The 26,924-nt window shown below is 42.6% G+C and overlaps 1 protein-coding gene across 6 annotated transcripts in view; it reads right to left on the minus strand.

Moving 5' to 3' along the window:
- Positions 1-26,924, minus strand: part of rnf2 (ring finger protein 2) — a 50,996-nt gene that overhangs the window by 17,020 nt on the left and 7,052 nt on the right. For 3 of the 6 annotated variants that reach the window (XM_043699552.2, XM_087990757.1, XM_043699553.2), the window contains exons 2-3: positions 5,292-5,332; positions 5,076-5,164 (exon numbers count right to left, since the gene is read on the minus strand). In XM_043699552.2, the coding sequence (XP_043555487.1) occupies positions 5,076-5,162 (87 nt within the window). In that variant the 5' untranslated portion in view covers positions 5,163-5,164; positions 5,292-5,332. The remainder of the gene's footprint in view (positions 1-5,075; positions 5,165-5,291; positions 5,333-26,924) is intronic. The other 3 variants (XM_043699558.2, XM_043699556.2, XM_087990756.1) reach the window with 1 other exon arrangement.

Genomic DNA, 26,924 nt, shown 5'->3' on the forward strand with positions numbered 1-26,924 from the left:
TTTGTTGGCATCGAGAGCTGGGTTGTTCTCAGTGAACCATTTTAACAGATCTTCCACCTCCTGTCTGGATTCTGTTTCGTCGCCATCTGAGATTCGACTGATTATGGTGGTGTCATCAGCAAACTTGTAAATGGCATTAGTCTGGTTTTTGGTGACGCAGTCATGAATATACAGCGAGTACAGTAGGGGGCTGAGTATGCACCCCGGGGGGGGGGGGGGGGGGCTCCAGTGTGGAGTGTCAGTGAGGATGAAATATTGTCCCCAATCTTCACTGATTGCGGCCTGTGGGTCAGGAAACTGAGGATCAAGTTGCAGAGAGTAGGGCTTAGTCCGAGATCACTAAGTTTAGTAATGAGTCTAGAGGGGATAATAGTGTTGAAGGTTGAACTGTAGTCAATGAGTAGGATTCTTACGTAGCTGTTCTTGGTGTCAAGATAGGGAAGAGTGAAAGGGCAAGTGATACGGTATCGGACGTGGATCTGTTGGTCCGACAGGCAAATTGGAATGGGTCAACAGTAGTTGGGAGGTTGTAGTTGATTAATGCCATGACCACCCAGTCAAAGCACTTCATGACCACTGAAGTTAGGACTGCTGGGTGGTAGTCATTAAGACATGCTGCATGAGCCTTCTTAGGTACAGGGATGATGGTGGCCCTCTTGAAACAGACAGGGACAGTGGCCTGCTGCAGGGAGAGGTTGAAGATATCAGAGTAGACCTCTGCCAGTTGATCTGCGCATGCTTAGTGCACGGCCTGGTACTCCGTCTGGTCCCATCACTTTTCTTGGATTCACACAAAGGAAAACTGATCTGACCTCTGATGCAGTGACTGTTGGGATAGGTTTGTCAGGATCTGTTGGAATAGGTGTTATCTCTCCACCAAAAGTCTGCTCAAAGTGAGCATAGAAGGTGTTGAGACGATCTGGGAGAGATATGTCATCATCTGCTATCTTGCACTGTTTCTTTTTAGACCCTGTGATGTCATTCAGTCCTTGCCATAGTCACCAGGTGTCTGTCTGGGTCTCTAGTTTGGATCGGTATTGGTACTTAGATCTGTCTTTTTCATGACAGATAAAGAAATCCATCTATCTCAACCTTAAAAATCACACAACACCAAGTTATATTCCAACAGGTTTATTTGGAAGCGCTAGCTTTCAGAACACGCTCCTTCTCAGGTGGTCGCTCCGAAAGCTCGTGCTTCCAAATAAACCTGTTGGACTATAACCTGGTGTTGTGTGATTTTTAACTTTGTCTACCCCAGTCCAATACTGGCACCTCCATGAAATAATTCAACCTTAAATACATTCAACTGTAGAGTGTTCAGAACTCTGTGGGATAGACAATTCAAGATTTAAAAGTAATTTCTCCTCATTTCAATCCTAACTATTTGGCCCCTTTCCCTGAGACTGTGCCTCTGTGTTTTAGATTCCCCATGACAGGGACAACTCCTTGAACATTGACACATTGTCAAGCTCCTTCAGAATGTTGCATGTTTCAATGCGATCACCTCTCATTCTTCTAAACACCACAGAGGACAGCCTCAATTAGCTGAACCTCATCAGAAAGCAACTTCTCTAATCCAGATTCCCAGGTACCAGTCTAGTGGAAGTTCATTGCACCACTTCCAACAACAATTACGCCCTGAAATGTGGAAACCTAAACCACGGACAAGGTTCCAGATGTAAAATTGTAGCGCGAGTTCCTTATTCTTGTATTCCAAACCCTTTGCAATTAAGACCAACATGCTCTTTGGTTTTCAAATTGTGAACTTCATTTCTTGAAAAATATTCTGTTTTTTTGTTTTTCTTGTACCAAAGTGAATAACCACATTCTTCCTCAGTTTAGTACATTTGCCAGTTTGGAGCCCACTCACAACCGCTGTGTCCTCCTCACAATTTACCTTCCCAGCTAGCTCTGCATCATCAGCAAATTTGGATACGTTACTCTGTTTATCTTCAAAGTCATTCATGTAGATTGCCCAATAATGATCTCCATGACAGTTAGTCAGAGTCTTTCTGATGAAGGGTTCCTGCCCAAAGCATTGATTTTCCTGCTGTTCGGATACTGCTGTGCTGTTCCACCACCACACACTCTCAACACTTATCTCCAGCAACTACAGTCTTCACTTTATTTTAGTCAGTCAGAATTTGCCAACTTGAAAATGCCCCATTTATCCCAACTTTCTACTTCCTGTCCTCAAAAGGTGGTAAATTAGGCAATTAGCTGAACAAGTAGTTTGCGATGTAGACAAATGTCAACAGCGTGTGGCCAATTATTGTACCGGCTAAGGTCACTGAGACGGTTCTGACTTCTCAACCTGTCCTCTCACCTGAGGTGTGGTGAACCTCAGGTTAAACTCATCACCAGTCATTTCTCTCTAATAGTGAGCAGTCCTATGATCCTCTGGGACTATGGCAACTTTACGTTACTTCCTGTCCATTAAGCATTTTATATCCATGCTAATATATTAGCGTAACTCTTTGCAAATTAACCTCCCCATACTAAATGGTTTATAAAAATCCAAGTACATAACAATTAATGATTCTCTTTATCTGCCATCTTCATTACATTCTGAAGAACTCTATAAAATGCTTTCACAAAACTATATTGACTTCATCTCTAACTATGATTTTATGAGCTGCGTTGCTAAGATTTATTTGGAAATATATTCTAATCCTTTTCTGACAACTAATTTCTAGCAGGTGCTGCATTTCCCTGTGTTTTTTTTTATTAACAGAAGAGCAGAGTTTAATTTATAAATAGATCAGATAAATAAACTAGCAATAATGTGGTGTCTTTCACTTTCTCAGGATGTCCAAAAAACTTCACAGTCAATTAATTACTGACGTGTTCGAACACTTCATATAGAAAGGGTACAGAATACAAAAGCTTGGATATTAATGATGAAACTATATAAATGGCACTAGATAGACCTCAGTTGGAGTACTGCGATACAGTGTGCAGCCACCATAATATTAGAAGGATGTGAATGCATTGGAGAGTGCAGAAGAGGTTTACACAGATGGTTTTGGGGATAAGACACTTCAGTCATGAGGAAAGATCGGAAAAGTTGGGATAGCTTTCCTTGAAGAGGAGAAAGGTTAGAGAAGATTTGATAAAAAGATTTCAAAATTATGAAGGGTATAGACAAAGAGTATAAAGAGTATAAAGAGAAACTGTTCCCACTCAAATAGATTGAGAACCAGAAGCACAGTTTTAATGTGATTTGTTACAAAAGTAAACGTGAGGTGATAAGTTTTGTTGACACACTGCAAGTACTTATGGTACAAATGAACCATCTGGAAATGTGGTGGAGGCAGATTCAATGTAGGCCTTCTAGACAGCACTGTTTTTACTTAAATAATATCCAAATTGCAAGTTTACAGGGAAAAGACTGGAGATTGAAACTAAGTTAATATGCTTAGAAAGCCAGTGCACACATGATGGGCCAAATGGCCTGTTTCTGCACCAAAACAATTCTGTGACTCTCTTCACTGATATATGAAAACGTATTATGGAGTACGTGCATAGCAAAAATCTCACAAATATCAAAGAGTCGCCAGCTCCTGCTTTTCACGGTGTTGGTCACAGTCCGAATTTCCTGCTCCTCTTCAAATAGTGTCAAGGGGCTGGGCTTTCCCATTCTCAGGCCAAGGGTCATTTTCAGGGAGTTTGATGGCAGTGATGTCACAATGGCATTTCTCACTATCTTCTGCCCCTCAACAACACACTTCATGTGAAATCATATGGCAGGAGAAGGTTAATTGCCATCACTGCTGGGTTTGGTTGCTGTACAAACTGATGGTGCCATATTTAACAACCCAGCTGCATATCATTCCACGAACTACCCAAACTGTCTTATTTTAATACTAAAAAGCCTCAGAAATCAAAGCGAGCATCCAGCATGGGCGGAGAGGTGAGCCACCCTCTACCCAGAGGTGGGTGGCCAAGGCAGCAAACATAGTCAGCCAAAGACAGAGATAGCAGGCTCAAACACTACCAATGTTACTATTGCACATAGCACCAATAGTTCCCACCTACCCCTCATCCTCTACAACTAGCAGTCCTTCCCGTCCTCTGGTTAAAAAGCTACGCAATGCACAGAGGCTAGCAGCCACCAGGTGAGCATAAAAAGTGTGAGATCACTAAGAAATTAAGCTAACAGCTATCAGATAAATCATGTCGAGATGCAAGAAATATCTGTACACCCCTGTGCTCCAAAGTGAAATTCTGAAAGACTGAAATGGATCAGTGATAATAACATAATAAATCTGTTGGTTTGGTGATGTCAGCTTTGGTGCACAAAGGGCCGGGGAGGACACTGTCCATGGAATCTTCAAGGACACATTGGTGAAAGGACATTAAAACAGTGGCCTGGAGACAGAAGTGGTGAACTACATCCACCAGGTAACTGCTCTGACTGAAGTCAGGTATTGTTGCCATCTAGTTTCTCAGAGAAGGAGAGGAGAATTGCAAGCTGTAGAGAAATGAAAAGAGAATAGCCCATAATCGCTTGCAAATACACAAAAGAAAACTAGTCACCAATTAGTGAGAGTCAGAACTCCCTGCTGCAATATTAAGGGGAAATCGAGCCTTTTTTCCACGATTTTGCTATATTTTCCTTCAATTTTTGTCATTGCTCATGCCACTTGAGTGATGGGAAAATTCTGCACATGGTTCCATTTACTTTCATTTACAAAGGAAAGCAGATTCTCAAATTCACAGGTGAATTGATGTTGGTCAATCTCCAACTGGATCATTGAGTGCTTGTGTTTTTGGTTATTTCATTTATTGTTAGGTTGATGTTGTTTAGTGGATTCCTAAATTCAGTAGTTAATTATTTCCTGTTCGCACAAAGCTCATAGTGCCAATTTACCAAAGATGCCATTAACTTTATAGTTAAAGAAAATGTTTTCTTTCTCTAAGTTGAGAAATCAGGATGCCAAGTTCAGGTGTACAAGTTATTTTCCTAATGTTTCCCAATTACATGTTATTTGCTATAGAATGACATGGTCCACTAAGAGAGGTACACAACATTAAATTTGGAATAGAAATATTGATGTAATTGTTATATTTACCTGAGGTGTTCTCTGTAACTCGTATAAGCTGAGTTCCCATGTCTTGCTAAGAGGCTGGGTTCCATTGGTCTGCACTATTTGTGCCATTTCTGTAAGAAACATAGTATATCATTTGAAACATGAAAATCTATTTAATTGATATTGCCATCAGGCCAGCTCCAGAAAAACCGTCCAATAAACCAAATATTGGATTTAATTTCAAATAGCATTAATTACCTGAGTTCCGGAGTGAAAAACAGACTGGTACCCTCTGGAAACTGTAGGCAAAAGTGAAGTTAAGGCCTTAGTGCGTGGATTGCAGTTGTCCAATTGAATTAATTATGTCTCTAATAAATCTCAATGCAGGTTCAGCAACAATTCACGTAGTACCAACATAGTGCAAGGATTAGTACAGGATTACTGTCCATCAACCAACTGTAACTAAAAAGGAATATTTGCCCAAAGTTTACAAATTCTAGCATATCTTCATGGTCACTGAGAAGGAACATTTTCACAGTTTGGCAAGGAAGAAAAGTACATTATTTTCACTAGCAATGGTGGGACCATGAGGACTCATTACAGTATCCTCTCCAAACTCTTATTTCTAGCTCCATTACATCTGCAGTGACCAGTTTAAAAAAGCACTGTTACTTTGAACACAGACAATAAGAATCACTATTGTGGTGTTTCAAGGTATGCATAGAAATCAAATTAAAACTAATTTGGTAAATGGTACACATTCCTCCTACACATATTGAAGCACATCAACTGTGTTCCCTAACAAACCACAGTTCTATGCAAACAGATAAGACGAGATGCTCCATCATCTTTCTATTTTTTCCTCTCCTTCCTAGCTGGATACCAAATCAGATTCAGAGAGTACGTACAACATACCCGGTGAGAGATTTGAACCTAGGCTTTCTGGATCATAGGCAGCGCTGTTAACAACGACACAGTGGCTCGGTGGTTAGCACTGTTGCCTCACAGCACCAGGAACCAGAGTTCGATTCCAGCCTCAGGTGACTGTCTGTGTGGAGTTTGCACATATTCTCTGTATCTGCACACATTCCCAGTGTCTGCGTGGGCTTCCTCCGGGTGCTCCAGTTTCCTCTCACAATCCAAAGATGCGCAGGTTAGATGAATTGGTCATGCTAAATTGTCCATTGTGTTCAGGGATGTGTAGGTTAGGTGCATTAGTCAGGGGTAAATGTAGAGTAATAGGGGAATGGGTCTGGGTGTGAAGCTCTTTGAAGGGTTGGTGTGGAATTGCTGGGCTGAGGGGCCTGTTTCCACACTGGAGGGACTCTATGATAACTGAGCCACAAGATCTCACAACATGTGAAATGGTGCACCAAGCATTTTCTGTTATCATTATGATAGCATGAGCTATATTTGTCACTGTTCTCACAAACCACAAGTTGATTCTGCTATCCATTTAAAAAAAAACACTAAGTAGAATGTAGCTTTCTTTGTAATGACGAAAACTGTGCAAGCACTGTTATACAGTCATAGACATGTACAGCATGGAAACAGACTCTACGGTCCAACTCGTCCATGCCGACCAGATATCCCAACCTAATTTAGTCCCACTTGGCAGCATTTGGCCCAAATCCATCTAAATCCTTCCTATTTATATACCCATCCAGGTGCCTTTTAAATGTTGCAATTGTACTAGCCTCACCACAGCTCATTCCAAACACGTACCATCCTCTATGTGAAAAAGTTGCCCCTTTGGTCCCTTTTATATCTTTCCCCTCTCACCCTAACCCTGTGCCCTCTAGTTCTAGACTCCCCCACCCCAGGGAAAAGACTTTGTCTATTCATCCAATCCATGCCCCTCATGATTTTATAAACCTCTATGAGATCACTCCTCAGCCCCAGCCTGTTCAGCCTCTCTCTATAGCTCAAATCCTCCAACCCTTGTAAATCTTTTCTGAACCCTTTCAAGTTTCACAACATCTTTCCAATAGGAAGGAGACCAGAATTGCATGCAATATTCCAAAAGTGGCCTAACCAACGTCCTGTACAGCCACAACATGACCTCCCAACTCCTGTACTCAATACTCTGACCAATAAAAAAAAGCATAACAAACACCTTCTTCACTATCCTATCTACCTGCAACCCTACTTTTAAGGAGCTATGAACCTGCACTCCAAGGTCTCTTTGTTTAACAACACTCCCTAGGACCTTACCATTAAAGTGTGTAAGTCCTGTTAAGATTTGTTTTCCCAAAATGCAGCACCTCGCATTTATCTAAATTAAACTCCATCTGCCACTCCTCAGCCCACTGGCCCATCTTATCAAGATTATGTTGTAATCTGAGGTAACCTTCTTCACTGTCCACCACACCTCCAACTTTGGTGTCATCTGCAAACTTACTAATGATACCTCCTATGTTCATATCCAAATCATTTATATAAATGATGGAAAGTAGTGGACCCAGCACCGATCTTTGTGTCACTCCACTAGTTACAGACCTCCAGTCTGAAAAGCAACCCTCCATCACCACCCTCTGTCTTCTACCTTTGAGCCAGTTCTGTATGCAAATGGTTCGTTCTCCCTGTATTCCGAGATCTAACCTTGCTAACCAGTCTCCCATGGGGAACATTGTCGAACGCCTTACTGAAGTCCATACAGATCATGTCCACCACGCTGCCTTCATCAATCCCCTTTGTTACATTTCAAAAACTCAATCAAGTTTGTGAGACATGATTTCCCACGCACAAAGCCATGTTGACTATCCCTAATCAGTCCTTGCCTTTCCAAATTCATGTAAGTCTTGTCCCTCATGATTACCTCCAACAACTATGCAATGTCAGATGAAAATTATTGCTTTAAATGTCAAAGGAAAATAGGCTCATTGTTTAATTCTTCAAACAAGTCCCAAAATTCATAGCAATAAAATTGTAACACATCATTAAGTATTGCAGTGGAAAGAATGCAAAGGGTGCGCACATTGGGCAAAACATACATTGAATAAACCCTACTGGAATATAGCCTTGTTCTGCAAGCTGACATTAGACAGCAATAAAGCAGATAATAAGACGTTTACAAACTGATTATCAGAAAGACATAAGATTCATATGCAGTGTGACGGTAAACATAGAGGATGTATCCCTTCATGGGAGAGTCTAGAACCAGAGGGCACAGCGTCAGAATAAAAGGATGCCACTTAAAGACTGAGGAGAAAGTGAGGTCTGCAGATGCTGGAGATCAAAGTTGAAACTTTATTGCTGGAACAGCACAGCAGGTCAGGCAGCATCCAGGGAACAGGAGATTCGATGTTTCGGGCACAGGCCCTTCCTGAAGAAGGGCCTGTGCCCTTCTTCAATAAAGTTTCCACTTAAAGACTGAGATGAGGAAGAATTTCTTCTCTCAGAGGGTTGAGTGTCTTTGGATTTCCTTCCCACAGAGTGATATGCTGGATCAGGCATGCTCCTACTGATTGATAGAACAAGATCAAGAGGCTAAATGGCTTACTCCTGTTCCTATTTCTTATGATTTTATGAAGCTGATCATGCACAATATACATCTCTTAACTGATGTATTTATTAAAATAACTGCTTTAGCCCCAGTGCAGATTCGTAGATATCTTCAGCAGAGAAAGAGATTTTGTTTTATTTTGACTGTGTTGACTTTTTGTAGGGGCAAATCAAAACAAATATTGCTTCAAAGTGTTGCACCTTCTTGTGCTTTGGATGTTTATCTAACATTCCTTTAAAGAATGTAATGGCTGCTGCTTTAACTATCCCCTATTATTAAATGTTCCATGTTCCAATATTCTGCTGAATGCACAAGTATCTCATACCTTCTTATCTTGTTCTCTTAAGGACAATTTTAATTAAACTACCTTTGATCAAAAAGAAAATACGATATTTCAAAACCCATCCTGATTTTTAAAAACATTTTCTTTTTCTTTCCAATTGAAATGTTTCCAGTGTGTCAATCTCTTGACATTAATTCCCAATCCCTGGGATCATCCTTGTGAACGGATGCTGTGAGCTTAATAGCTTCAATATCTTTTCTATAAAAGGGTGACTAAGGGTGACCAAAATTTTATGCTATACTCAAGCCAATGTATTCGAGCTTTAAATTATTAATTCTTTACTCTTGTACTCAATATACTTATTTATAAAACCTATAAGGCTTGGAACTATTTTTATGGCTTTATACTCACACATTCAACATTTAAATTATCTGTTATATTCCTCTGCATATGGGCATTGCTGACCAGCCAGCATGTATTTGCCATCCTTAATAGTCCAGAGGGTAGTTAAGAGTCAAACACCGTGTCAAAGTAAGACAGTATTCAATGAGCCCACGTTCAACTCATCAACATTTACCATAATCCATTTCGCCGCCAACCTGACCAACACCCGTTCATCCAAATACATCTGCAATCAACTATCTTTCTATTCATCCTGCTATGTGTCTTTATACCATGTATCTGAACTTTTAATAAGCCTCTTCAATATGGTCTATAAAATGCCTTCTGAAAATATATATAATTTATGTCTACTGCATTCCATTTGTTAACCAGTCACTTCTTCACAAAAATTCTTCAGAACAATTGATCATTCCAGTGATCAATTTGAGTAGTTCTTCTAACCATCCTGAAAAATAGCAAAATCAAACTGGTGTTATAAATGGCCTCAGATGATAGTGTGGCAATAGTTAAGTGCCAACATTAATTCAGCTATTGCACTATTTCCACAACATCAAAAAGTTTGTGCTTAAGCCCAACCCATGTACATAATTAAAATTGATGCTCCATTTCAAAAGATACATTTCTGTTGAGATTTTAAACCCCAAACAAAGCCTGTTGTTCAGGGAAACATAAATGTTTCATTGTATGTCTTCAAAGAATAACAGGAATAGAACTCTAGCTACCACTCACGTCTCAATCAAAACAATCAAGGAGGGGTATCTGATAGCTAGTACCTGCTGCAGCTATTGTACACAAGGTGTATAGTTTGGCCTTGGATAGTGGCTCACTTCACTGGGCTAGTGTGCTGGAAATCTGGCCCCTACAGTATTACAATATGTTAACAACTCACGTTACGAGGGGATCCAAGATGGCGGCGACTCAGCAAGTCTGAGTCTATAGTGCTCCTCCCAAGACCTAGGCAGAGTGGGCCACCCTCCTCCACCATACTCACCAAATCAATTAAAAATAGTTTTTACTTAATGTAATTAGTGGTTTAGTACTAAATTTATACAGTTCAGTCTCCTATAAAAATGACTAGGGGAAAAGAGCCCGCAGTTCTCAGCAGGCAGGAGCCCCTCCCCCACCCTCCCCAGCTGCAGCACAGGCATCCGCAGCTGCCCCGGGGGACTTACCTACGGTGGCGAGCCTCGCGGAAATAATCTCCAAACTCGATGCGAAGATCGATGCTTTCATAGAGTCCCGAAATCGGTGGAATTCATTCTCAGCCGCGCTACAAAAGCATGGCCGAGACATCAAAGAAATTGAATGCAGAGTCGGAGGGGCGGAGCTAAAGGCCACGACCTCCGAGGCCATTGCAGAATCGGCCATGGATCGGGTCCGGACTCTTGAGCAGCAAGTCCGGGCCTTAGAGAATCACACTGACGATCTCGAGAATCGAGGTCGTCGAAAAAATATTCGTTTGCTGGGCCTTCCTGAACGGGCAGAAGGCGGCCAGCTTACAAGGTTCCTTGAACAGTGGCTTCCACAGTTATTGAATCTGGAGGCTGAATCAGGCCAGGTAAGGGTAGAATGGGCCTACCGGCTTGCAATACGCAGACCCGGCTCGAACCAGTGTCCCCGCCCAGTCCTGTTCCAGCTGCAGAGCTAAAAGGTGAGGCAGATGCTCCTGGAAGCCTCCAGAAATCTTGGGAAAGATCCCCAAGCCATGACTTATAAAGGATCCAAGATTATGTTATTTCAGGACTTTTCCCCAGCTTTGGTCTGAAAGAGGAAGGCATTTGATGAAGCAAAGAAGTGTTTAAGGGATTTAAACATTCAATACTCCTTGCACTACCCAGCTATACTACACTTTAGCCATGAAGGGTCCGTGTATAACTTCGGATCACCAGAGAAGGCCAAGGAGCTTTTGGACTCTCTTAGACAAATTATAAGAGTTAATTGATGTTGTTTTGCCCTACCCTCACCCCGGTTTACCCCCCTCTTTTATTTCCTTTCATCATTACCTTATTGTTTAATATTATCTCCGGGGGGGATGTGGGGGGGGGTGGGAAGAAGGGTTTATTTATTCATCCCTTACTTAGCGATTCCAAATATATCCAGGTGTTGGTGTGGGTGGTGGGGGGGGAAATAGGGAACTCACTGTTAGTTCTAGTTCAGTAGTATACTTGAATTTTCTTTATCCTATCGTGGGGTGCCTGGGTCAAGGGTGGGGCACTGGTTGGGAGAGGTTATGTTGGGTTTTTTGGAAAGGAAGTGATGCCCCCTGGGAATAAAGGGGAAGATCTCCATTTTAAAAAGTTTTATATTTTTTTTTAGTATTTAGAAATAGTTGTTTTTTGTTATATTGATCTGAACGTACTAAAGAGCTTTTATTTTTGTGAATTTTATATGCTCTATGCTCGGGATGTTTTGGATAAATATGGGTTTTGTTGTGATCTGATGTTAACACATTCCGAGCAGGTATATCACTGCTCAATTCATGTGTTATCCGTTGGATTTTTTTTTCTCTTGAATAATGTAAGAATTTTAATGATACACTCTGGTTAGATTTAAGTTAGATGAGTAGTTAGTTGAGTTTTGTCTTTTTTTTCCTCTTGGTATTTTTTTTTCTTGTTTGATAGATTTTGGTTATCATTTATTTAAGATTCAACTGTATATCAATGTTTATACTTGGGTCTTTTTTAAGTTTTCTTTTGTAAACTTGTTAAAACATGTTAAAATTTTCAATAAAAACATTTAAAAAAACAACACACGTTACACTAGTATTTCAACAACAACACAGCCACCAAGTCTATAAACTGCAAGTGTTATTCAAATGAGCTGTCAGCCTCTCGTTATCATGTAAACATGCTAAGATAATGAGGCATGCACACTCTGACTCATGTACATCATCTACTCCAAGACCAGAAAGTCATAGTAATCCAAACAGGCAGGAGAGTCAGAACTAGTGAGCTGCATGATTCACCAAACAACATCTCAATATATTCAGGTATGCAGGCAATGAGAAGAGAGTCATTCTTTTACTGGCAACTCACAAATTATCCCTGGCCCTCGCTGAGAGGATATGGGTCCAAATTGCTGAGGTGGCAAGTGCCTCAGGGAAATACTGCCAAACATGAATGCAGTGATGGCGAATGCTTCATGACCTGTTCTGGAAAAAGAGAGAGACACATCCCGCTATTTGGTTTTCGTATTGATTTGCAGCATGCATTATTCAGAGCAGCTGGAAGGATGCTGGAAAAGTCTGAATCCAGGAAGAGACCAAGGCAGCACCCACGGGTTTAGGAGTTGAGCCATCAATATATAATTGCTCTCTCACATCATACAAGGATCTACCTTTCTCCAAGTAGCATTCCTTTGTCCCATCTTCCCCTCATTCTTGTAGAAGGGACAGTGCACAATGACAATGTCACTTTCATAGGCAATAAGGGGGACATCACCAATGAGGGCTTTACAAGCCATGGAAGAGAGGGTTACAGACATTGCCAGGGAGTCTTCACAACAGCATGTTGGTAATGGTGATGGCAGGACCCCTATTTCTCATGCGGAAGAGAATCACAAAAGCATACATGCTGGGAGGTTTTAGATGGTGGTGTTTGGGAAATGGTTCTGGTGAGAGATTGTTTGGGTTGGTAATACTGTTTGTCTACTCAACTGGGTGGGTGTGTGATGTATGTTATTGATAAACTTTGAGAGTCTCCATGTCCATCTCCACAAGCTGAGGAATCCCTCTAAAGAACAAGAGAAGTCAGAGAATGCAGTGTTACATCAGACTGGAATGTCAGGCATTAGCACTAGATACAATACATCCCAAGACATTAGTGGTGGCACTGGATGAGGAGAACAGCAGCTACAGGAGGAGATGGCTGAGGCACAGAGACGAATCTCAGGGAGAGCTACATAATAGGATGCCTGTGCTGTAGAGATATAGAAAGCCCCAGTGCACAACAAGGCGAATCAAGATCGTCACAGCTGCTCAGTAGAGGAAATGAGCAGCCTGCCTACACCACCTCTGAAGCCACAAGAACATGCTATAGGAGCAATTACAGTGATCACCAAATGGATCATTGCGGTTTGTTACATGTATTTTAATTATAGGTGAAGTAATTTAAGAAACCTTTTTGCAAGGTTAGCGTGCTCTTCACATCTCAATGTCAAGATGATTTATAACATATGCAGATCTCATTAGGTCCTCCCTGCTGCCAGAGGAGACTGCGGCCAACAGTCCCTCCCTTTGTAATGGCAAAATAGTTGAAAAAAAGTTGACCTTCTTGTGAAAGCTCAGACTTGGTCCAAGGCAAGCAGGCACATCTCTGTTGCTTAACTACTCATAGACTTTCAGCTAAGTCATGGCCAGATCGGTGAATCTGTCACAACATGCATTCTGCATGAGTCCCTTGCTCACTATCGGGATATGGCAACCATCATGTCTTTCCAGTACACTGCCTGTATCAGACTCTTCTTCCTTGTAGTGCCTTAGCATTTCTCCTTTGTCTGCTTCTTCTCAGAGGATACTGGGCTTTTCTCTTGCTCTGCCTCCTCACTCCCCTTTGCTCTGTCATGTGATTCAGTATGTTTTGATCATGATGGAAAGCCAGGTGGTTATTCATTACAATGCTCCATTAGTGCAGTCAAGACAGAAAATCACATCTTAAACCAAGGAGAATCTCAGGTTTGCTATTAGCTGCCAGCATAATGGCATAGGGTCAGATAGCTCAGTTGGCTGGACTGCTGGTTTATGCTGCAGTGTTATGCCAATAGCATGGCTTCAATTCCTTTACTGACTGAGATCACACAAAGCCCTTGCATTCTCAACTTTGCCCCTATTAGTCATTGCCCTCACTAATGAACGTGAGGGCCTACAGTCCTCTGGAACAATGGTGACTTTCACTTCCCGTCTGCCGATTTCGTGGAGGAGTCAGAAATCACTTCCTCAGAGAGTAACCCTACATCTAAACACATAACTAGAGGTGGGTTGGGAGAAGTGAAACAGGCTTGGTTCTGTGGGAAGCAGTGGAAGGTTATACACGAGCTGAATATTGATGCAATAGGGAGGTTTCTTGTTTATAAAATTCTGAGGTCTGTACATGGACGACCACATGGATTCAATCAATTCCACCTCAAGGATTGCCCTGGGGCCTTTCTCATGCTGCATGAAACTGCCACGACACTGGCTCAATGATGTGCAGGTGCAGCAGAGGTGGACCCATTTCTGGTAGCACTGTCCCTTTCTTTGAATAAACTGTATAACAGCTTGGTCGAATGGCCAGATTCCATCATGTTAATAGCCATAGCCCATGATTTTTGCCCAGAGGTCATCCCTGCCTCTTCTAACCTCTCCCCTGCGCAATTTCAACAACCTCTTTGGTGCTTTCCTGCTTATTTTACTGTAAAGCTAATCAAGGTGTATTACTGCATGGTCCACACAATGTTACTATGCATTTACAGGAAATAATTTAAAAAGGTTAACATTATGCCAGCATTTATTACGAGAGGAATTGTGCACAAATATTGGATGTTATGCTTCAGTTATACAAGACAACAGTGAACCCACACTGGGTATAGTTTTGCTCTCCTTATTTAAGGAAAAGAGTATGTAAATGTATTTGAGGCAGTTCAGAGGAGATCATATTTGAGATTGATACGTGGAATTTTTTCTCCAGCGTTTTGTGCAACTTTGACACTATCTGGCTCACAATGTGATGGTATCAGGGTTTAAAATAAGGAGGTCAATTCTTATTAGCCAAGGGAATCAAAGGTAATCAAGGATAAAAGGAGAATGTAGAATTTATAACACACAAAGATCTTATTGAATGGTGGAACATATTTGAAAGACAGAATGGCCTACTTCTAATTCTAATTTAGATCTTTGTATGTTGACTGGCTGCTGTGGTTTAGAAAATATTTTAAAACTCATCCATCCTCTTGAAGATCCTGAAAGATCTGTTTCAGCAATCACCACAAGGGCCCATTGGAGACTTTATCACACTAGCACTGAAAATGAAATCAGAACTTCCTGAACTCAAGAATTAAAATCCAGCCCGACTTGTGGGTCTTTCTGCTTCACAGTATTGTGGAAGTGGAGGATGTATAAGTCACTCATTCAATTAAGGATTTGTGACAAAAATGTATTTGTAAATAACTTGTTTTGCTTATTCAAATTTGACATGTTCCTCCAAGATCATCAATATTACTTTTCTGCCCACTATAAATTAAAAGCTTGGTGTAGTCTCATTCTATGCCCATAAATGCTACATCAAGGCAATTTAAACCAGGAACGAAGTCACAGAAATTTAAGTGAAGTGAATTTAATCTTAGAAAAGATTATTTAAAGAACAATAGCTATTGAATGATCTTACCAAATAATAGAGGGAAAAAAAGCAGCATTTAAGCTAAAATTGGTGTGATTCATTTGGTCAGCAAGTAGCATTGGTAAACCTTTAGATTTAGACTTTCTTTAGGAAGTTGAGGGTGTTACACATGTCAACAACATTTATGCAGCAAAAATTGGAAAATACCAACCAAATTTAAAGAAAAATCTTTTGTTAAGTTGAACAGCTTTATTTATAACTGACTACAAAACTATGAGCAATCCTCGCAGCACTTCTTAATTTGGACTTAGTCCCCACAATTCACAGCACTCTGCACTTTTCAAAGTTTTATTTGTCCGTTAATAGGATTTATCTCCTGCGTATTTCTCCAAGGTATTCCAGATAGGTCTGTGCACTTGGAAGTATTGAAATAAAACTCAGTACTCATTCAAATTTGGAAAACTCTAGTGTCTGTTCACTTTTAAACAATTATAGAACTAATCTACCCACATTTCAAAAACCACTCATATCAAGTGGTTGCCAAAACATTTTCTCACAAGCCCTTACTCTTCTGTCTGCATTTTTTAAAAAAAATGTGACATCCAAAGCACAAGTTGCTATCTACATTCTTTTTTTTACAATGGTGAGTATCAACTATATAAAGTTTGCATTGGTATTATTTAGCTTGCATGCAAGTCACAGTGCAACATGAGCCATGGTTTTAGATACATACACATAAGCAGCGAATCAATCTCTCACTCAGCCTAGTTAGGTACAACGTTAATACTCCCATGCAAATCATTTACAATGACCTTTGACCATGTTATACCATCAATTCTCCAATCACTTCAGCCCATTCTCCGCTGCACTGAAGTCATCTAGGTCAAAGTCATGATATCTTCTATAATTACAGAAATGGTTAATTTTTTCCTTATTTTCAAAAGTTCTACAGCACTGATTCATTGTACCATACTTCTTCAGTCCTATTCATACTTATCCATAGGCTGCGCATCTCCAATGGTTTCTCCTCTCACGGTCATTTCATTTCCCCTTTTGTCTCCCTATTCCTCACCCGCCTGGGTTTCCTCGCACAGTCCAAAGATGTGCAGGTTAGGTGAATTGGCCATGTTAAGTTGCCCATAGTGTTTAGGTGCGTTAGTCAGCGGGAAATGGGACTGGGTGGGTTACTCTTCGGAGGATCACTGTGGACTTGTTGGGGCGAAGGGCCTGTTTCCACACTGTAGGGAATCTTAAAAAAAAAAATCTAAAAATCTAATTGTTGCTCTTTGGTGAAATCATCCGCAGAAAGACAGATCATATAATCACATATGGAAACTGAGGCAACAGCCTGCTTTTCAGCACCTTCTTCAATCCATGAAAACACCTTCATAATGTTAACAGGAAAACTAACATCCAAGTCATTGAATGAGGCACAAATTCCTTTAATTGAATGTCAAGGTAGCTGAAGCCATACTATTGAACACCCAACTAAAGATCTGCACTCATTCTATTGACTTAGGGTCACAACACTAGATTTAGATTACTTACAGTGTGGAAACAGGCCCTTCGGCCCAACAAGTCCACACCGACCCGCCGAAGCGCAACCCACCCATACCCCTACATTTATCCCTTACCTAACACTACGGGCAATTTAGCATGGCCAATTCACCTGACCTGCACATCTTTGGACTGTGGGAGGAAACCGGAGCACCCGGAGGAAACCCACGCAGACACGGGGAGAACGTGCAAACTCCACACAGTCAGTCGCCTGAGGCAGGAATTGAACCCGGGTCTCGGGCGCTGTGAGGCAGCAGTGCTAACCACTGTGCCACCGTGCCGCCCACGAGCGGGAGGCGAACACGATCATGACAGTAGAGACATTTTGAAAAATATGTGGCAGTATCCCACACCACAGTTAGTTCCCTGGGAAGCAAACCCATTTTACTTTTGTTTTCAACATCAATATACAGTGGGCACCGAAACAGCATTTTAACAATGCTGCAGCGTTGGAGCTGATCAGCAGAAATGGCAGTGGTGGGATTTAAAAACATCTTGTGGAAATTCCAGGTGCTAGTTTCAATATCAAACATGAAAGGGTGGCTCATTGGTTGGCAAATGGTGGCCTCATAGCACCAGGGACCAGGGTTCGATTCCATCCTTGGATGACGGTCTGTGTGGAGTTTGCAAGTTCTCCCAGTGTTTTCACCGGGTGCTCCCACAGATCAATGAAGTGCAAGTTGGCTATTCTAAATTGCCCATAGTGTTCAGTGATGTGCAAGCTTAGGTGGGTTAGCCATGGGAAATGCATGGTTACAGGGAAGGAGGGGGGCAGGGGGGGGGAGATGACCTTCAGAGTGCTGGTGTGGACCAGTTGGGCCAAATGGCCTGTTTCCGTCCTGTAGGGATTCTGTGAAGTGAATGATAGTGATGGACATGGTTTAATGTTGTTGGAACTACAAATATTGTGGCGTAGATGGAAAGGAGAGAGTGATGGATCAGGCAAATGGATGGTAGAACTTTGTGAACTTCTTGTAATATTCCAAGAGAGTTGGTATTGGGAAACGCCAACCAGACACACAAACAAAACCTGAAAGGAATACTCGATTCATCAGGACATAGGTGTTATCTTTGATTGTGAGCATTGAGTTTCAGGGTATAAGAGGATGATTTCCAGTCGGGAAACAGAGACCAGACATTACATCAGGATCTGAGAGTGTTAGTCAATTTATTCTAATAGGAATATCATGGGATTGTGAACACGGAAGGAACAAGCACCAAAGTAGGCAGAAACCATACATGTTTTATGCATGTGGGCAAAGTTTCAACCAATCATCTCTCCTGTCAAGGCACAAGTATACAGACAACAGAGAGAAACCACAGACACGCAGGGATTGTGGAAAAGGATTCAGATCACCATGAGCTAAAAACACTTGACACAGTGCAGCATTATCTATGGCAGTGCTAGGTGGATCATTGGCTGCAGCAATGACAGTGCTTGAAGTGAGGACACTTGGTGGCAGGCATATCGCTGCAGCAGACATGGTGTCCGGAGCAGGGACTCCTGGCTGTGGCATGCCTGAAATGCAGACTCTTGGCGGAGCTGTTACTGCTGTACTCAGAGCAGGGACGCCTCGAGGCCTGGGAGATCTTGCAGACACCCTGGAGACATGTTTGAAGACCTCTTGCACAGGCAATGAACTCTATGTAATTTTTAAAAGTTCTTTTAAAACACTTTTCATTGTATCTTTCAAATAGGCGTGATAATAAATAACTCAAATCAATTTGCAGTCTGTCTATCTAGCATTCGTGCACACTTGGACTGTGAAGGTGAGAAAAATGAGTCAGTTTCCAGGCCAGGACACTTCCTATCCAGTGACAGACTGAGTGAACATATGTGAGACAGCACTGTCCAGTGATCCACTGATCATTTGGATGCAGTGCTAAAGGCACTATAGGCTCGATACCAAACCACAACCAAATTCTTTAATTTCCTCTTTGGGTTTTTCTCTATGATGCATTATCACTCTCCAGCTGTCTCACTCTTCCTATTGTTTCTCTACTCCAAGTTTGTTCTTTGCACTTCTTTTCATTTTTATTCTTAATGATTCACTTCTATATATAAACAAAGAATGATGACTGTCAGTAATTTGTATCATTTTATAATTGTGTTGGACAATGTCATTAGGCCATAACTAAATGAAATACGAAAGATGGATTGCTATTTTACACCACTTCAAAATGGTCAGCAGTCCCAACTGAGAACATTCCCTCACTTCAAAACTACTGTGAGGATAAAAATATTTTATTCAAATGCCCTCCAAGCAAGGGATACCTGCACAAAGAGAAACCACAGTCATTTGATGATATGAATTTACTCTGGAGCAGTAGCTCTGCTTCACTTATTTTGATGGTTTACCATTCAAGACCAAAATGTAAATATAAATGAAACAGAAAAAAAATACTTTCAATTAGATAGCATCTTTCACAAGAAACTCAAACTGCTACACAGCACGTTAAATACTCATGGGTGCAACGTTGACCAAGATTCCAAAGAAATTCCCTCTCTTCTTTGAAGGATATCCTTAGAAGGAAGACTTTGGAATAACAACTAATCCAAAATGGCTGCAACTTCAGCCGAGTTGCACTGAAGGATTAGCGTAAATTATCTTCCAAAGTTTGCAGAGGAGTTGAACTCAGGTTTGATTACCAAATGTCATGCGCTACATTGGAGTACAAGTTGATGCAGAACATAGTTTGTATGAATCAGTTTAAAACTTACATTACCACTAATATTAATTTCAGACAGCACATATGAATAATGAATTCCTTGGAAAATTACATTGAAGTACTTGCATTTTAAAGAAAAAGCATCTGTTTCCATTTGTCGTCATATGCTGGATCACATCTCTGAAGGCCAAAAGGTGAAGGAAAAACTGGTATTCAGATTTTACCTACAACTCACAGTAAATGGCATTTCAGGCTCATAATAGCAATAGTTGTAACCACACATGCTACCATTCAATTATTCCAAATCTCTTTCAAGGATCATGGTTATGGACATTACTCATATAAAATCTATGCTTCAATTCATTTTTAGGGATTTGGACTTTACGGAAAGACTGACAATTATTGTTCACAACACTTTACATATCAAAAATGATCACGAAATACCTTCTGAACAACTGCAATAAATGTATTCCCAGAAATCTAGATTGGGTTTTCATTAATTTTAATCTAGTAGCTCTGAAGGCAAGTCAATAAGGTGCAACTTGAAGGGAAACTTGGATATGATGACAAGTGCTGCTCTTGGCCTCTCATTTGATGATCAGAGAGTTACAGGACAAGACACTTTGGTGAGTTACTACAATGTGTCTCTTAAATGGTACACTGGCAGTGAGAAAGGATGTTTATGCTAGTGCAAGCTAATCAAGTGGCATGCTTTATCTTGAATGGGATAGACTCTCTTCAATGTGGAGATGCTGGTGTAGACTGGGATGGATAAAGTCAGAAGTTACTCAACATCAGATTATAGTCTAATAGGTTTATTTAAAACTACAAGCTTTCAGAGCACTGCTCCTTTGTCAGGTGGAGTGACTTGCTGGACTATAATCTGATGGCATGTAACTGCTGACTTGAGTCTCTTCAGTCTTGTTGTAGTTGCAGCTACATAAACATGTGAGGAGCTAGTAGGTAGTTGAAAAGCTCTTGGAGACTTCAGCGGTGAAATATTCACCACAAAATAACTAGCCTTTGACTTGTTCTCATAGGCATGGTATGTATGTTACCGGACTAATTGGGTTTCAGAGTAATATCCAGGATGTTGCTGGAAGGGAGTTTGGTAATATTCAATGTCAAGAGCAGCAGGTTAAACTGTGGTGAAGAATGGCTAGTGTATCTAATTTTTAAAGTAAGCTATTCCATGGCTATGGCATTGCAGATTTGTCATCTAATGCATGGAGCCAAATCATTATAAATAACACTTTGAAAACAAATGTTAAAACAATTTTAAAAGATAATTTTGTTTCATTTATTGATGTATTAGTAATTTTTGAAATGATGCCAAAATGCAACTTTTCATCCAATATGTTGAGGAGAAAGGGTTTAACCTCAACCCACTCTTCAGGACATCTCTCATTCTTCTAAATACTGATGAGTAAAAGCCCAACCTAGTCAACCTCTCCCTCATGGAAAAATGCTGCCATTCCCAAAACAAACCTAGTGAACCTTCTCTGGAATGCCGACAATGCCAGTTTTTCCGTTGTTCAGCAAGGGGACGCAGAACTGGTGTCCTCTAACTAGTAGAAAGTGAGGACTGCAGATGCTGGAAATCAGAGCTGAAAATGTGTTGCTGGAAAAGTGCAGCAGGTCAGGCAGCATCCAAGGAGCAGGAGAATCGACGTTTCCGGCATGAGCCCTTCTTCAGGAATGAGGAAAGTGTTCCAAGCAGGCTAAGATAAAAGGTAGGGAGGAGGGACTTGGGGGAGGGGCGTTGGAAATGCGATAGGTGGAAGGAGGTTAATGTGAGGGTGATAGGCCGGAGTAGGGGTGGGGTGGGGGCGGAGAGGTCAGGAAGAAGATTGCAGGTTAGGAAGGTGGTGCTGAGTTCGAGGGTTGGGACTGAGACAAGGTCGGGGGGACTTGAAATGAGGAAACTGGAGAAATCTGAGTTCATCCCTTGTGGTTGGAGGGTTCCTAGGCGGAAGATGAGGCGCTCTTCCTCCAGCTGTCGTGTTGCTATGGTCTGGCAATGGAGGAGTCCATGGACCTGCATGTTCTTGGTGGAGTGGGAGGGGGAGTTGAAGTGTTGAGCCAAGGAGTGGTTGGGTTGGTTGGTCCGGGTGTCCCAGAGGTGTTCTCTGAAACGTTCCGCAAGTAGGCGGCTGCTTCCCCAATATAGAGGAGGCCACATCGTGTGCAGCCGATGCAATAAATGATGCGTGTGGAGGTGCAGGTGAATTTTGACGGATATGGAAGGATCCCTAGTGGCCTTGGAGGGAAGCAAGGGGGGAGGTGTGTGCGCAAGTTTTGCATTTCTTGCAGTTGCAGGGGAAGGTGCCGGGAGTGGAGGTGGGGTTAGTGGGGGGGTGTGGACCTGACGAGGGAGTGGTCTTTTCGGAACGCTGATAGGGGAGGGGAGGGAAATATATCTCTGGTGGTGGGGTCTGTTTGGAGGTGGCGGAAATGACGACAGATGATACGATGTGTATGGAGGTTGGTGAGGTGGTAGGTGAGGACCAGTGGGGTTCTGTCCTAGTGGCGATTGGAGGTGCAGGGCTCACGGGCGGAGGAGATGCGGTGGAGAGCATCGTCGATCACGTCTGGGGGGAAATTGCGGTCTTTGAAGAAGGAGGCCATCTGGGTTGTTCGGTATTGGAACTGGTCCTCCTGGGAGCAGATGCGGAGGAGATGAAGGAATAGGGAATATGGAATGGCGTTTTTACAGGGGCAGGGTGGGAGGTGGTGTAGTCTAGGTAGCTGTGGGAGTCGGTCGGTTTATAGTAAATGTCCGTGTTGATTCGGTCGCCCGAGATAGAAATGGAGAGGTCAAGGAAGGGGAGGGAGGAGTCTGAGACTGCCCAAAATCCACAAACCTGACTGCCCCGGCCGACCCATTGTCTCAGCCTGCTCCTGCCCCACCGAACTCATCTCTGCATACCTCGACACTGTCCTGTCCTCCTTAGTCCAAGAACTCCCCACCTACGTTCAGGACACCACCCACGCCCTCCACCTCCTCCATGATTTTCGCTTCCCCGGTCCCCAACGCCATATCTTCACCATGGAGATCCAGTCCCTGTACACCTCCATCCCCCATCACGAAGGACTCGAAGCCCTCTGTTTCTTCCTCTCCCGCTGTACCAACCAGTACCCTTCCACTGACACCCTCCTTCGGCTGACTGAACAGGTCCTCACTCTGAACAACTTCTCTTTCCAATCCTCCCACTTCCTCCAAACCAAAGGAATAGCCATGGGCACCCGCATGGGCCATAGATATGCCTGCCTCTTCGTAGGATATGTGGACCAGTCCATCTTCTGCAGCTACACTGGCACCACCCCCCACTTTTTCCTCCGCTACATCGATGACTGTATCGGCGCTGCCTCGTGCTCCCACGAGGAGGTTGAACAGTTCATCCACTTTACCAACACCTTCCACCCTGACCTCAAATTTACCTGGACCGTCTCAGACTCCTCCCTCCCCTTCCTAGACCTCTCCATTTCTATCTCAGGCGACCAAATCAACACAGACATTTACTATAAACCGACCGACTCCCACAGCTACCTAGACTACACCTCCTCCCATCCTGCCCTCTGTAAAAACACCATCCCATATTCCCAATTCCTTCATCTCCGCCGCATCTGCTCCCAGGAGGACCAGTTCCAATACCGAACAACCCAGATGGCCTCCTTCTTCAAAGACCGCAATTTCCCCCCAGAAGTGATCGACGATGCTCTCCACCACATCTCCTCCACTTCCCGCTCCTCCGCCCTTGAACCCCGCCCCTCAAATCGCCACCAGGATAGAACCCCACTGGCCCTCACCTACCACCCCACCAACCTCCATATACATCATATCATCCGTCGTCATTTCCGCCACCTCCAAACAGACCCCACCACCAGGGATATATTTCCCTCCCCTCCCCTATCAGCATTCCAAAAAGACCACTCCCTCCGTGACTCCCTTGTCAGGTCCACTCCCCCAACCAACCCAACCTCCACTCCTGGCACCTTCCCCTGCAACCGCAAGAAATGCAAAACTTGCGCACACACCTCCCCCCTTGCTTCCCTCCAAGGCCACTAGGGATCCTTCCATATCCGCCACAAATTCACCTGCACTTCCACACACATCATTTATTGCATCCGCTGCACCCGATGTGGCCTCCTCTATATTGGGGAGACAGCTGCCTACTTGCGGAACGTTTCAGAGAACACCTCTGGGACACCCAGGCCAACCAACCCAACCGCCCCGTGGCTCAACACTTCAACTCCCCCTCCAACTCCACCAAGGACATGCAGGTCCTTGGACTCCTCCATTGCCAGACCACAGCAACACGACAGCTGGAGGAAGAGCGCCTCATCTTCCACCTAGGAACCCTCCAACCACAAGGGATGAACTCAGATTCTCCAGTTTCCTCATTTCAAGTCCCCCCCACCTTGTCTCAGTCCCAACCCTCGAACAGCACCACCTTCCTAACCTGCAATCTTCTTCCTGACCTCTCCGCCCCCACCCCCACCCCCACCCCACCCCGGCCTATCACCCTCACCTTAACCTCCTTCCACCTATCGCATTTCCAACGCCCCTCCCCCAAGTCCCTCCTCCCTACCTTTTATCTTAGCCTGCTTGGCACACTTTCCTCATTCCTGAAGAAGGGCTCATGCCCAAAACATTAATTCTCCTGCTCCTTGGATGCTGCCTGACCTGCTGTGCTTTTCCAGCAACACATTTTCAGTCCTCTAACTAGTGTCTTATTTAGTTGTTTTAAGATACCTCTATTTTAATTTTAAATTATATATGGAAGAAGGGCAAACAGTCCACTTGCCTTCTATTATCCCTTGAACTTGGATGCTGTGTTTAGGATATTCATGCAATTAGACCCTAAATCCCTGTGCTGCAGCTTTCTGTAATCTTTCTCCATTTAAAATAATATTCAGATCTCCCATCCTTCCAACATTACATTTTGTTCACCTAGTACTGTCCAGTCACTAAACTAGTCTATATCCCTCCGTTAACGCTTAGCCTCACCATTTGTCTTCCCTTCTACTTCTGTGTCTTCAGCAAACTTGATGATAGCACATTCATTTCCATCATCCAAGTCAGTAATACATATTGGGGCCCCAGCACTGATCCCTGTGGCACTCCATTAGTTACAGGGTGCGATCCTGAAAACATTCTCCTTTTCTCAACTTTAATCATTAGCCAAGGCCTGATAGTTATCGCCAACATCATGGGCTCTTATCCTATTGGTTAGCCTAACATGCGGTACCATACTGAACGTCCTTTGGGCATATGAATATATTACACCTACTGGTTCCCCTTTACATACCCTGCTTGTTACCTCAAAGAATTTTAATAAATTTGTGAGGCACAATTTTTCCTTCACGAAACCATGCCAATTCTGCTTGATTATATTATATATTTCTAAATGTTCTAATTTACATCCTTAATAATAAGCTCTCATGTTTTCCCAATTACAAATGTTAAGTTAAAACTGGCTTATTGTCATTTTTCTGTTTCCCTAACCTTTTGAATAAGCATATTACATTTGCAAATTTTCAAACCTCTCTATCCTCAAAGGATTCTTGGAAGATTATAATCTGGGCATCCCTCTCAATGTAGCTACTTCCTTTAAAATCCTAGGAAACAGCCTATCAGGTTCAGGTGATCTAGCCTTCAGCACCATTAGTTTCCCCAAGTATATTTTCCTTCAGTCGTAGTGTGTTTATCTCCTCTTCCGGCTCTTGATTATTTAGTATTTTTGGAATGTGAAGAGTGATGCACATTATTTATTCAACTTCCCTACCATTTCCTGGTTCTGCATTATTATTTCCCAGCCTCATTCTCTAAGGGGCCTATGTTTGCTTCGACAGTTCTCTTCCTTTTTATATACATCAATGAAGCTCTTTTTTTTTAAGATTAGATTACTTCCAGTGTGGAAACAGGCCCTTCGGTCCAACAAGTCCACACTGACCCGCTGAAGCGCAATCCACCCAGACCCATTCCCCTACATTTACCCCTTCACCTAACACTACGGGCAATTTAGCATAGCCAATTCATCTAACCTGCACATTCTTGGATTGTGGGAGGCAACCGGAGCACCCAGAGGAAACCCACACAGACACTGGGAGAACGTGCAAACTCCACACAGAGTCGCCTGAGGTGGGAATTGAACCCGGGTCTCTGGCGCTGAGGTCTCTGTCCATTTTTATATTATTTATTACTTTGGCCTCAGTTTAGATTAGATTAGATTAGATTAGATTAGATTAGATTAGATTACTTCCAGTGTGGAAACAGGCCCTTCGGCCCAACAAGTTCACACCGACCCGCCGAAGCGCAACCCACCCATTCCCCTACATTTACCCCCTTACCTAACACTAGGGGCAATTTAGCATGGCCAATTCACCTAACCTGCACATCTTTGTGACTGTGGGAGGAAACCCACGCAGACACAGGGAGAATGTGCAAACTCCACACAGACAGTTGCCTGAGGTGGGAATTGAACCTGGGTCTCTGGCACTGTGAGGCAGCAGTGCTAACCACTGTGCCACCGTGCCACCCCAATCTTTTAGTTTACCACTCCTCTTTGTCATCTGGATGTAGAATTAAGTGACATGTTCAACCTAGTTCAGAAGATTGCAGTGAGATCTTTGTTACCAACTCAACAACCGACTGCAATAAAATCTAAATGGTTTCTCTCATTGGCCAGGGAAATATGTGTTGTACACTGCTTTTGAAAACAGCTTGGTCCTGGCAATGTGAATTTAGCGGTGCTGTTGCCTCTAAATGGGCTGTGAATCATCTCTGGCATATCCAGAAGCAGTAACAGAGAGAACGGTAGAAGGTTGGAGCTCACTGTCCAAAAAGGTGGCAGAGAAAGAAATACTAATTGCCTTTAAATACTATTTCCACAAATACTTGAAGTGCCATAATTTACAAGGCTAGGAAGTAAAGAGTCGACAAATAGGATTAGGTCAAACACCTCATGTTAGAAAACTAGTTGTAATGGCCACATGTAAAGTTTTTAACTCTATGAACACCAAATGTAAGTTAGGCCACAGGTGAGCCAAGAAATCAATTTCTTTTATAAATCAATAACGTTTCTTTACCCTGTCCCGGTTAGATCTTCCCCGGTCACTAAGGATGGGGCACTGCACAGAAATAGAATCTGGCAATTATA

Source organism: Chiloscyllium plagiosum, unplaced genomic scaffold (genome assembly GCF_037043375.1).
Source record: "Chiloscyllium plagiosum isolate Xiang-an unplaced genomic scaffold, Cpla_swu_hap1 HiC_scaffold_9, whole genome shotgun sequence".
NCBI lineage: Eukaryota > Metazoa > Chordata > Chondrichthyes > Orectolobiformes > Hemiscylliidae > Chiloscyllium > Chiloscyllium plagiosum.